Below are 13,457 nucleotides of genomic sequence, written 5' to 3' on the forward strand. Positions count from 1 at the left end.
TTTTTTTTTTTTTTTAATGGCCTGAAATGATGCATTGATTACCATACATAAAACCATAACTATCTATTCAGCATTGTTTGCAACAACTTAAAATTCCTGAGGTTTAAGAACAGTAGATATAAATTACATTCATACTTAAAACGATAGCAATGCTTTCCAATTTGTTCTTAGATCTTAGGCATAGGACTACTGCATTTAAAGAACATTTCTGAGTCTTAGCTGTTCTCCTGCTCTTGGTTCAAGGAGCCATTAGAGTTCCCAACTGTCTCCGCCAGCTCCATCCACTTTCCTCTGATGCTCTAGGACATTTTAAAATATCATTCTTTTGCACAGGCACCAGACTAACAACCCCAAGATCAGCATTATTAAGAAGATACAAAAGTTCTGAACTGATAGATTTAAAAGGTCTGTCTTAAATTTTGTGAGGATATTGCACTTTGACTTGCTACTGCATCTCCAACAGCATTATAAGCCTTAATTTTGCTGTACATAGAACAGATCATTTGTAGGTTGTTTATAATTCAAATGCCCATCTAAAATTTAAATCAAAGAAATCCTTCACCATTTTAAGACGAACTCAATATATTACTATTCTGCAGGAAAGATGTGCTGAATTTAGACCAGGTAACAGCCTCCTCCTCCTGAGTGTCAGCTGCACCAGAAACAAACCAATTTGGCTCATGCTGAAGTAATGATACTTTTTGTTTCATGTTCAGCCACCACATAGCTTGAGATCTGGAAGATAACTTCCAGATTTCATCCTTCTAAACTCACCATTTCTTCCAGCAAACAGCTCTGAGAATCAGTGGGTCAAAGCTCCCAAAGTCAAACACATTGAAGAGTTAGTTTAGCATACACATTATAGTGAGTCTAGACTTCTTGTCTTGCTGTTCATAACCGGAACAGAACTGTGTCTCACTATCAACTGCCTGAAAATGGATTACCTATTCAGTTATTTCAGGTTTTTTTAACTGTGTTTCTTTTAACTTTCTAACCTCATCTCTTCTGAGAAAAGTTATGATATAGATGACATCATGGTAAGATAACAAGAACATACAAATTCTTACTGCAGCCAAAATTAAATTTTTTAAAAAAGATTTTTCTTCTGGGGATACAAAAATAACATATTAAAAATAAGAAACGTATAAAAGAACATCCTTACCACAACTCTAAACCATCTTCCAGAAGATAGACATGTGGAGGCTGAGAAACATCTGTACTTAGCTGAATAACTGGAAGTAGGAAAGGATAGAGATTTTTGCTGTCTGCTCCCAGACCCTACAAAAGGAAATAAAAAATGTAAAATACTTCAAAAAATTCAAATCAAGCATGACAAAAATAGCATTTGAAACAGATGTGTGATGTTATTTTATTTACATAAGGTACACATGCATTCAAGAAATCAAAGTTTGAACTTGCACCCATTTCATCCTAAAATAGTCTAATACACCCAAGCTTTCTCTCAAAATGTCTTCAGAAAATTACATAGATTTTTGAAGACAAGCAGCTTATCTACAGTCTTCAAGAAAAAAATTATAAACAAACAACATACATTCCTAAAAACATTCACTGCCCATTTTCTTTTTGGGACAAGTCACAACTCTAACAATACTAAATGATTAATAAAATGTTTTAAATATCAAGAAAATAATTACTCTTGGATCTTATCACAGAGAAAAATCTTTCGGCATATTCTAAGTATCAGGAGAAGGGTTTGTTTTCATTGCTACACGAAGATTCACAGACCTATGACAATGATTTATTTTCTAAGTGATCCATGAGCCATACACAGAGATGTCTTCCAAAGAATGCAGAGTCAAGAATGTTTTCAGCAATCATTTAATAAGAAAACGCCATTTTAAAAAAATAAGCTGAAGATAACTATTGCCAAAACTAATCATAAGTTAAGACTAATCCTAAAAAGAATGGAATTCTCAAATTGAGAACTACTGCCTATTTTGTAATATTACTACTTAAGAGATCTGAAGCTAGCTGAATGCTGGTTTTGCATAATTACCATATTTGGAAACTGTTAAATTACGGGTTCTTTGTGGAATTGTTATTCTAAACAAACTTGACTTAAAAGAACCTTCCATAAATTTGTCTAATCATTTTCTATCCACCAATATGTTTAGCCTCCAGCAGGGGTCAGTAACAAGAATTTCCACAATTTGTTTATTGTGAAAACATATTTTCCTCTTTCTTTGAACTTAAAAGTATAGCCAGCAGGACTGGAGATGCGATCCTCTCTCTGTACTAAGCACCGGTGAGGCCAAATCTTGAGTTCTTGTGTTCAGTTTTGGGTCCCTCACTACAAGAAGGATGTTGAGGCACTGGAGCATGTCCAGAGAAGGGCAACACTGGTGAAGGGTCTAGAGAAGCAGCTGAGGGTACTAGTGTTGTTTGGCCTGGAGAAAGGGAGGCTCAGGGAAGACCTTATTACTTAACCAGAAAGGAGGTTGTAGCGAGGTGAGTGTTGGACTCTTTGCCCAAGTACCAAGCAGTAAGACAAGAGGAAGTGGCCTCAAGGTGCACCAGGGGAGGTTTAGATTAGACATTAGGAAAAATTTCTTCACTGAAAGCATTGCCAAGCACTGCAACAGGTTGCGCAGGGACGTGGTGGAGTCCCCATCCCTGGAGGTATGTCTCTCCCTGGAGACATGCAGATGTGCTGCTTAGGCCATGGTTTAGTGGTGACTTGATGGTTCTCAGTTAACAGCTAGAAATGATCTTTTCCAATCTAAATGATCCTATGATCTAAAAGGTCATCACTTACTATCTGACTACAGATTATAAGCAACTTCCATTTAGATACCACGTTGGTCAACATAGCTATTAATTTCATATAGCAAAATCTGGAACCAAAGGTTATCTAGGTTTCTTAAGTTCTGAGAACTATAAGACACTAAGTGAACTAAACAAATTTAACTAAACAAAGAACTAAAGGTAAATAAAACCTAATGTTGATAAATGCAAAGAATATTCCAGAAAGGAAGGAAAACTTCCCTTCAAAGCACAGATATATTAAAAAAAAAAATAAAAAAGTCTCCATAAAAACAATGTCTGAAAAGCACTATATAGACCTCTACACTCAGTATTACTATCCCTTATTGGACTTAGAAGTCACAGTCACAAAGGTAAGGTGATAGTAGTCCCTGGCTCACAGATGTTTTAATACTTCTGACCATTTATTTTGTTTTAAAATGAACATTAAAAACAGGAGATATGCACGTATAGGTAAAAGGAAAACCATGAGCACAGACAAATTCTCAAAAGAAATAAAAAAACCCCAAGAGACTGAAATACAAATAATGGGATGTGAAACAAATCGATTACATAACAAAGCAGGCAGCTCAGAGCTGCTGTTACCTGTTTTATTTAATATGTGAACAAAGCAGAAGACAATGTCAGAAAAGTTAGGGAATTTAGGAAGGGATGAAATAAAGAGGTTTTTTCCCATATGCTACACAAAAATGTTGCAGAAATCATTGCAAAGGACATAAGAGGTATCAGAGGTCATGCAATAGAAGGGTAATGATAAAAACGGTAGCAATAAAAGGGTTGGAATTACAAATAAACAAGATGACCCACAATCAGTCAATGCCAACAACACCTCTGAAAGACATCAAACCTAACAGCTATGATTTAAACAAGAAATATTTGACACTAATCCGAATTAAAATGCAAATTTAAAGAACGGGCAAAGGGAAAGTTGTGATGGTGGCCCGTATCTTGGCCCATGATTTAAAAATGGCTCATCTTCACAGAAAGTTTGCAACCGAAAGAAATTCCACATCCATGAGAGCTCAATGGAAAGTAACAGGACAACAGATAAGCTGACTCTCAGAAGCAAGTCTGAACCATATACAACAATTGTAAGAAGAGACCAACGCTCCTAAAGTCTGTTGGGAAATACAGGAAGCCAGAACAAGCTTTTTTCAAACAGACTCTAAAGTTACTAAAGGAGGTTCTATTCCAACAGTATACAAAAAAACCCCCATCAAAACCCTCCAGAACACAAGCAAATCTGCCAAAAAAACCTGCTTTTACTGAACAAGTCCCTGTAAACAAAACAGTTTAGTGCTTAACATTAGCATGTTTACCTCAACTATAACAGAACCATGTCTATTGCAAAAAGCATTCAGAAATAGCCTACAAAACCAAAATATACCTTTATTTTAAATACATATATATATATTCACATATCTATACACATACACAGAGAACATGTAGGCACGCCTGAGAAAGAATTGTAGGAGATACTGAGATGTATGCGATTCTGACCCCTTACCTGGACAAGATGGATAAGGGTGGTTAGAATGGCGCATCGCAACATATTGTGCTCCTCGCTTTGTTTCCAAAGGAGTGGTAAATACTGAACCAAACATCCTACATATGGTTGTATCTGAATTCAGAACAAAAATTTGATTCTTAAATGTATGAAACAAGGCCATTTATTTATCCCAAGCATAATTTCTGAAATATTTAAGAGCTGCTTTTGTCACAGTAAAAATACAGACTTTGCTTTAATTTACTGCACTTTCCTCTTTCAAGATCATCTTCCATATTCTGTGACTGAGGGAACTTCTGACTGCACAGTGGTTTGAAAAGAAGATATTACTTATGGTACCATTTGTGTATGGCAATCATGATTAAGTAATAAACAGAACACAAAAAACCACTGAATTTTATAACCAAACCTATTTTCATATTAACATATTCTTCACTTGGACAGGACTCCTAAATAACAGTATTCTTTAAGAGGACCAGAAATAGTCCCAGTAAAAAAAATTCAAAAATTAAAAAATTGCTGGAAACACTCTGAAGTTACCCATCCTTTCATCAAGGGCTGGACTACATAACCTCCAGAGTTTTGTTCCAAACTAAATTTTTTTCTACGAGGCACTACAATAATAAAAGGTTAATTTATTTGTCTTCTAAAGTATTTAAGTAGGAATTAAATAGGTTCTTTCTCATCTTGTTTTTTCTGCTGCTTCTCCAGATGATCTATAATACAGAGAAATCTGCTTCCATGTTGACTTTTCCTACAAGGAACAATTAGGAAAGCTTCATTTGTCTCTCAGACAGGATTACTTGTAGAAAGAGGAGATAAGATCAGAACCATGAATTCTCTCTGCCCTTAATACAGTAATACCACCAAAAAACCCCAAAAAAACTGAGACAAAAGCAGTCAACAACTCATTTTAATTCTGCAAAAACATCTTCAATTTCTTTATTATAAGCTGAAAAATATACTTTAACATTAAGAAGGAAGTACTGAAAGTTCATAGTGTGAGCTTGAAGGTTTTCATGCAGTGGAGAGTGCTGTACAGGCAACTGTGATCCAGTGGCAGTGGGAGATTGCAAATTTAACTGCAAACCCCCCAGGAATCCACAAAAATGTCTCTTAAGATGTAGGATTTAATAAAATACTAGTTCAGATATGAGAAAATTAGAATAAATTATAATTAAAAAAGAAAACTGCAAGAAATGCGATAAGCAAAAGTATTTCTGTACACTAAAAGATGAGTCAATAAAAAAACATTGTGAATGAAGAAGCAGCAACTAAGCAAGAACATTCTACAGAAAACATGAGAACTGAAAAGCTGAGAACCAAGTAATGCAAACAATGCATCTATTGTAACAATAACCAGTATAATCGATTACATTTTGTTACTATTTTTGTATGAGCTAAAAACATCAAGTCGTCCTCTGTTCTTAGTATAAAGTTAACAATGAAATCTATAAAAATGTACCTGCATATTGACTCTTTCAATCACACAAGACAGAACATGAAGAACATGCATTTTTGTGTCACACTGTGTTACTTCCTGAAGTAGCTGAAAGAGCAGTGTAAACATGGATTCCAGATACTGAAAGAAAAATAAACAGCTACAGATTAGACCATCAAAACTAGAATTGGTTACACAAATTCATTATTTTCTCATTGGCTTCCAAATCTAAGAGATCTATGAACTCTGAAAGACACTTAAATGGTGTAAAATCTTACTCTTTCATATGTAAAAATGTGCACTACCCAATCTCTGCATAAACAAGATGAAAAAATTGAGATATGCTTTTACATAACTGTTTGAATGTTATCAGTTTGAACATCTATAATTTTCATGTTTTGGTAAGTGTAAAAATGACTTCACAGATAAAATACAATAAAGCTGAAGGCATTGCTCCATCAGGAGTGCTTTGTTAAGTTCAAAACAAAGGTATGGTCTTCCAGCTTTTGGTTCAGTAGTTAAAGAATTCCAATATTGGCAGTGTAGATGCACTCTGCATTTTTGGTTTTTTTGTTCTCATTAATATGGAAGTCATAATCAAATGAGAAAAAAAGCACCTGCTAACGAAGTGATCAAAATAAATCTTTGCTGAAGAACTTACAGCTAACACTTGATTGTTTACTTAGTGACAACAGTAATGACCACTGTAAAGAACACAAATACAGAAGACCAAGATATTTCTATGTTTTTAAGATGCTACTTTGAACACTCATTTATACTTAATATTTGCATGAAACAGTAGGTTGTAAAGTACTGTATGAAAGTCATATTGGTGTGGAGACATTTGTAAAAGACAGCCTTCATACTGTCTTCAGATGAAGAAACTGTGCATCTGGCAACACAACTTATACAGCAATAGACACAATACTAGGAAGCTGCAATAGTCATGATAATAAAAGGTTTTGAGCTGTCTGTATGTTGCACATTAGCAACCTTGTCAAGAGCAGCAGTATGAGTCTTTACATGATTTGGCCCATGAAGATTAAAAAAACAAAATAAAAAAACCCCATGAACACAGACTGATTACTAAATAGTGTGGTTTAAAATGAAATTGTAAAATATTTTTTCCTACTTTCCTCTGCAGATCCATCTGCTCATCAGAATATGCCTACATAAATGCTCTTACCGGTAAGAACTGGTCAGTTCTGAACTCAAAGTCATCTACAGGTGAAGAGTAATTAAGGAAAAATAATACAGATAGCATATGGATACAAGACTCAAATAAGCAAATACACAAAAAAATTACAATGAGAAAAATTTGATAGCAAGTTTAAAATTGTTTATTTTCTAGTAACTTCAGAACCAATCAAATATTTTTGCTAATAAAAGGATATTTAACTTCAGTGTTGTAGCTGTCTCAATACGGACCTGAAAGGCAAAAGTTAAGAAGCATCACCCAAATGTCCGTTAAACATTTTGATTATCAACCTAATATCTGACAACATCAAATCAGTTGCTGTTTTGGCAATTTTAATCATTCTATGTTCTGTCATCCTCTAAGAACTGTAGTTAGTTCAACATTTCCATTTCCTTTCATTTTAATATCCTTCACACTTTATTTGGCATTGCTGAAGTAGTACCACATGCAGAAACTACTCGGGCAGAATCTTCATTAAGGTCAAGAAAGAATGAAACAAAAAGATATATAGCCTGTGATAAAAACTCATGCAATAGAGAAGATTATCTCTCGGCTTGCCATCACCCAAAAAGAACAGAATGAAATCATCTCAGCAAGTTAGCATGTTCTTCCTTAGCAGATATTCAGATGCAGAGAAAGCATTAAGTGAAAACAGTCACATCACTGACACAGGAACACATCTGGGTCTGCTAAAGTTTTCTGGAATCACAGAAATAACTGTTATGACTACCAGTTACTAATATTTAACTAAAAAAACAGCTAGGTTTATTTGTTTTAATTGTTGTCTACTAGTTCTGTTTAAAAATAAATCCAAAAGAAACCAGATTCTCAACTCAGCCTCACCTGCTACTAAACTGAAATTGTAGCTTAAAATCACAGAATTGTACTCAACCCATCCCCAACCAATGCCATTTATCACATTCTACTAGTAGATAACTATGTAGAGACTTAAACAATATTGTATACCACAGAGGCTAGTCACAGAATAACCCTATTTTATCCACACAAAACTTTAATTTCTTTATAAATTATTTATTTATCTCAAGACTCTTCACAACTTTCTTAGAAAAATCAGACACTTGCTACTGCCATTCACTTTTCCACCACAATTATCACCTAGTAACATCTCAAGGGCTCGTTTCCCATCTTTGACTTACTGTTCAACATTTACACAATTAAACAACCTCACAACCTCCCAACAGATTCTCTTTGGCAAGACACAACAGACTAAGGCATGACTTCACAAAATTCTCAGTCAAGTTTACACAAGGTATGGTATTCATGTTCACCCGTGTTTACAAAACAAATATGTCATCACAAACTTTACTTATTTATACTTACCACTAAGTCCTGGTCTTGAAGCAAGTTACGAATTGCCTCATATAACACAGGTCTCAAGTCTGATTTGAATTTTACAGAAATCCACTGTCCAATCAGCCAAATTACTCGTCGGCGTATTGGTTTATAACTTTAGAATTAGGGGGGAAAAAAGAGTTGCGCTCATTAGCTCATTATACTTGCTGTTCTAGAATACCTAACGAAAAAGAAATCTAAAGAATCACCCGGAAAACATTATTCTCCAGAACAACTATTAAAAGATTTAGTTTGTTATGACCAGCTTTAGAACTTTAGCACATAAATCTTCTTCATCAAAATTCATCACTAGTAGGCTCAGGAAACACCGCTTGGTCTGAAAAAAGATAACCATCCCAAGGGACTGAATTATGATGGTCTCACTAGAGGTACAGTTTATTCTGCACGTAGCACATAAATAAACTAAAAATAAATCTTACATTTATTAATGATATCACAGTGTCTACTGCATTCACCATAGTTTCCAGCAATTTCCTTGTAATTCCTTTTATGCTTAGAATTTTAGATCAGATACAATTTCAAATTGCAAACTTAAGTACCACATTACAACTGCTAGAGTACTTAACATCAGTCTAAACCTATTCTCAGAAAGAACTGATATTACTTAATCCTGTACCACTGCCACAACAAACGCACAAATCAAACAGCTTTACAGTCAATGTGAAGAAGTGAGAACTAGAACAATGAGTCAAATTGCCTAATGTAATTACTGAGAAAAGCATTCCACAGAGCTGCTATTTTTCTCCACTGATTATAAAAGTTGAGCAGGAAGAATAGTTTGGATTTAAACTTCTAACTTGCAGACATATGAGGTTGGGGAAGATCAACCCTATTCAAAGAATTTTAACTACCAATTTATTTTGCCTTGTTATCCTATGTGCATTTTTCATTTGATGAACTTCTGCCTTGTAAGCCATCAAGACAGCAATATACACTGAAGTTCTTGAGGCTTCTTTACATTTAATAAACGTGATTTATTAAACACTCCCATAACTACAAGATAAGTAGCAAAGCACATCTTCAGAGAACATGAAAATTGTGGAATTAGCATGTAGGTAGCAGTTCATTAGACTGGAACACAAAGCTAAAGAGGAATAACATTCCAGTGTTTCTTAAAGATCAAGTTGCAGTGAACCACCCATGCTGAAGCATGACTCACACAAGATGTTGCCTTACTACCACGTCCTTCTGTTTTCAAGAAGCTGTGATGATACAACCTTTTCTATTCTTAGAATGCTCATGCTTCATATACAACCTTGTAAAAAAATAGAATACTAAAAAACTAAATTATTTTCTTGAGATTGGCACTGGATAGTTTTCATATCACCATCACATTAAGAAAAGTTTTAAATGGCATGACACAAGTATATAACCATCAGCTGATAGCAAGGGTTTTCAGCTCTGGTAACTTTTGTACAATCGATATATCCTACTGAATCTTTATATTCTTTCTCTCTCTCCCCCAGCAGAGAAAACATAAGAGTACTTTTGAGGTTTTGGAGGCATGGGAGGGTGTTCGGGTTTGCTCTTTTTTTTAAGGATGTAAGTTTCCTAGAAATTCTTCTGCTCATAGGTGATCATTTTTCTTGTCCTACCTTTTCTACATTCACTACTTCTGGAAAATTTTACCTCTTAGAACATCATTAGCTTTTACTCTAAGAGCACACACTGAGTATAAGAAGATTGAGACTGCTGGTCCTAAAACTCACATGGGAAAAGTGACCATATTCCAAAACAAGGATCTTCTGCTGCAATAGTCATAGGATGGTAGCTTTAAGCAGTTTGGACAGCATTCAGATATTCAAGTCAAAAGTATCTTTCTTGATACAAAGTACTAAGGGTCACATTGTTACTTGCTCAGCAGAAATAGTTGTTCTAAGATTGAACTATTGCAAAAAAATTTTATTCAGTAAGCTATTTTCATATTAGGAAAAATGTTTCTCCTTAATCAGTACAAAACTAAATACAATGGCACATCATATATTTGGCAATGCAATGTTTCTAAAAATCTTTAAGAATATTTTTTCATTAATCCCATGTTTCTCCTTACTGCTACGGTCATGGTTAACAGACTCACTATCAACAGACAACAAAACATTCAAAGAAAACAAACCTACAGCAAACTCCACCGCTAATGCTGACAGCCCCTAGGTTTGTGTTCCCAAACATGAACCAGTTTGTAAACAAGCATGCTAATCACCATGGGATGTTCTGTGAGACAGGAAATAATACCCTCTAATCTGCTTTATCACAACTGCATGAAGTCCTGAAGCTGTCCTTAAAGCACCACTCCATTCAAACTACCAACATGGTCTCCCTTATCAACATGGTGGTCTCCACTGATGCTGACAGTCGAAGGAGTTCAAGCAAATAAGGCTTCAAACTTCTGGACAACTTCTACTGCTAGCTTATGCCCCACGGGTGTTTAATCTTATGATATCACAAATCCCAACCAAGTGGTTAGATTAGGTGTAGTCCAAACCATAAATACAGCTCTACCAATCACAAAAGACTTTTTTTTCAGTTTTACTTAGGCTATATGGGTTGCTAGCATAACAACACCAAAGCCACCACTTGCTTCAAACAGCATGGCAGCTTTATTCAGAGATCAGTGCTGGTGCAGCACAATAATAAAGGATCAATCATATACGCAAGATCTCTTTTTTTCCTGCTCTTCTGACATTTAGTCTAACCATTAGAGTACTTGGCCTCTGGTAGATAACAAGTTGAGATTATACAAAGAAGAACCTAATGAGAAAATTAAGAACATTAAAAACACTAGAAACTACCAGGTAAACAACTGTGACAATTATTCTGTGACTCTTACGTAAGGTAATAGATCCAAAAGTAAATTAATTCATTTTTTAAAAAGTATACTGGAATGAAGAGACAAAGTTTAGTATTTGTAAGTTTGGTAGGATCTTCCACTCTCCATGAAATTCATCTGTATTTGTAAAAGAAGTGTTTATAACTGATATTTGGAAATTAAAACAAGCTGTCCAGTAACTCCTCATGGAAAATAATTTACAATTTATAGTGGCTCCTAAGGGTATTAGCAAACAATTTTATATTTCAGATTAACAATTACAACTCATAAGATGAATTGCAAATGTAGAAGAAAAACATAATAAAATTCTTCAACAGACATTCAGGTCACTGCTAATGACTGTGAGGAGAAAAATAGGACAAACTTATTCAGAGGGTGATTTGGAGCTCATCTGATGAGGATTAGCATGTAGAGTAAGGGTCACTATCCTTCCCCTGAGAGAAGACTGACAGTTTGAGGAATGAGGAGGAACACTGTCTTCTAGTCACCTGCAGAGATGGACAGCTCAGTCTGTACCGAGATGCCAAAACCTATCTTCAAAACACTCTACGATATCTGGTAAACAAAAAGGTAGCCATGTGAAGGCCATCCAAGCGAAAGGTACCCTGGTGAGAAGGAAAACCCACAGCAGATGGGCTATATGATACTCTTTATGTAGAAACAGGCTGTAATCATTCACACTTTACAACACAAGCCAAATCCTTACTTCCTACTTTATTACTGGCAAAATTAACTGAAAGTTGCCACAGCAAGCTTGTATTTAAACTAGTAGAGAAAAAAAACCAACAATAAAGTAATTATTTTGGCTATGCTACTGTTTCACAGATATTATTTCCATAGATTTCAGTTGGACTTTGCTGCCTAAAGAGCTCTGCAGTCTCATGAGGCCTAATTATTTATAGCTGAGCAAAGGTGGTTGCCCTAAGAAAGTTTAGTCAAAAAAAAAAAAAATGTGCAGGAGGACAGTTACAATATTTTTACAGAACCCTAGAAGTACCCACCACACATTAATTTAAACAAACAGAAACTGTCAGGAACACTGCCACTTCTGTGACTGCATCAGTTATCTGTATGTATTTCATACCTCTGCACATTTAGTCGCTGAGTTTAAATATTAAATATTTTTCAAGTCTGCAATTAGCTATTTTGTCTTACTAGATTGGTACCAAGAGTTCATATTTAAATGAAGGCATAACAAACCAAGATGTTTACCTGTTATGAGAAACCTGTAGTTCTGCTAATAGTTGATTTTTAAACCACTGATCAAAATCCACACTATCAAACAGTTCATAAGCAGCGAGTCCAACCGCATTATACACTGGGGAAAAACAATAGTTATGCTTATTGTTTGCTTAAACGTTTAATTTTTAATGCTAAATTATTAGACTAATTTAAATCTCAAAAAATTTTTTATAACCTGAATATAATAAAAAATAGAACTAAAGTATATCTTTCTGAAGAAAGATATTACTAGACCATGGTGAAGGGAACTCTGGAGGAAATTTTAGAAAAGTATTATAGAAGAAAATTAAACTCTTGAAAATAGTTAAAAGCCGTAAGAACAATAAGGATTCTAACATCAAGAATGGTTCCATCGGAGGTCTGAATTCTTTCCCTTTGCCACAAAATCTTTCTTGTAAATGGACAGACTATCGCCATGGAAGCACTATAGCTCATTTATTTGCAGAGAGGAAAAGACAGGACAGAGAGGGAGATTGTCTAATTGTTTGTTTCACAAAAAAGCTGAAGAAAGCACCATATTTTTTACATAAACATTTTGAAAAGAGAAGACTGACATCAAGTGAAAGTCAAAAGAGGATTTAGGTTCTACTTTCCAAATGTTTCAAAAAATATCTTGCAAATTCCTCATATAATTTTCAGGAAGTCAGGCATACACAAAAGCAGCTCTGTTACCTCAAGGTAAAGTAAAATTTTATTTACCAGCATCTTTAATCAGTACGGCACTGGTATCTTCCACATTGGTAGATCCTACAAGACAAAAGCACAACTATAAAAAGAACGCAAGTGACTTTGCACTTACACACTTTAAACAAGTATGTCGTGAATTAAGATTGCTTCTCTTTTTTGTTTTATTCACAAATGTAGTTATTTCAGGCTTGATATAGTGAATATACTAAAATCGAATCTCTGCTGTCATGCCCCATTTTTTTTACTGACTTCTTTCAAGTTGAAAACATCCAGTAATGTCTACTAGGGGCTTCAGGAGAAAACAATAAAAGTGTACATGTACCTTAATACCATGAAGTATTAAATTCCGTAATTCTTGGAAAACAAAATAACTGTTCAAGCCTGTTTCAAGTAACCT

At 34.7% G+C, this 13,457-nt stretch overlaps 1 protein-coding gene across 1 annotated transcript in view; it reads right to left on the minus strand.

Moving 5' to 3' along the window:
* The window catches only part of IPO11 (importin 11), a 77,216-nt gene that overhangs the window by 38,559 nt on the left and 25,200 nt on the right, over positions 1-13,457 (minus strand). The window contains exons 14-21 of the mRNA XM_010134049.1: positions 13,073-13,120; positions 12,344-12,449; positions 8,272-8,398; positions 7,127-7,160; positions 6,919-6,959; positions 5,757-5,873; positions 4,292-4,405; positions 1,163-1,278 (exon numbers count right to left, since the gene is read on the minus strand). Coding sequence (XP_010132351.1) covers positions 1,163-1,278; positions 4,292-4,405; positions 5,757-5,873; positions 6,919-6,959; positions 7,127-7,160; positions 8,272-8,398; positions 12,344-12,449; positions 13,073-13,120 — 703 coding nt within the window. The remainder of the gene's footprint in view (positions 1-1,162; positions 1,279-4,291; positions 4,406-5,756; positions 5,874-6,918; positions 6,960-7,126; positions 7,161-8,271; positions 8,399-12,343; positions 12,450-13,072; positions 13,121-13,457) is intronic.

Source organism: Buceros rhinoceros, unplaced genomic scaffold (genome assembly GCF_000710305.1).
Source record: "Buceros rhinoceros silvestris isolate BGI_N320 unplaced genomic scaffold, ASM71030v1 scaffold5304, whole genome shotgun sequence".
Lineage (NCBI taxonomy): Eukaryota > Metazoa > Chordata > Aves > Bucerotiformes > Bucerotidae > Buceros > Buceros rhinoceros.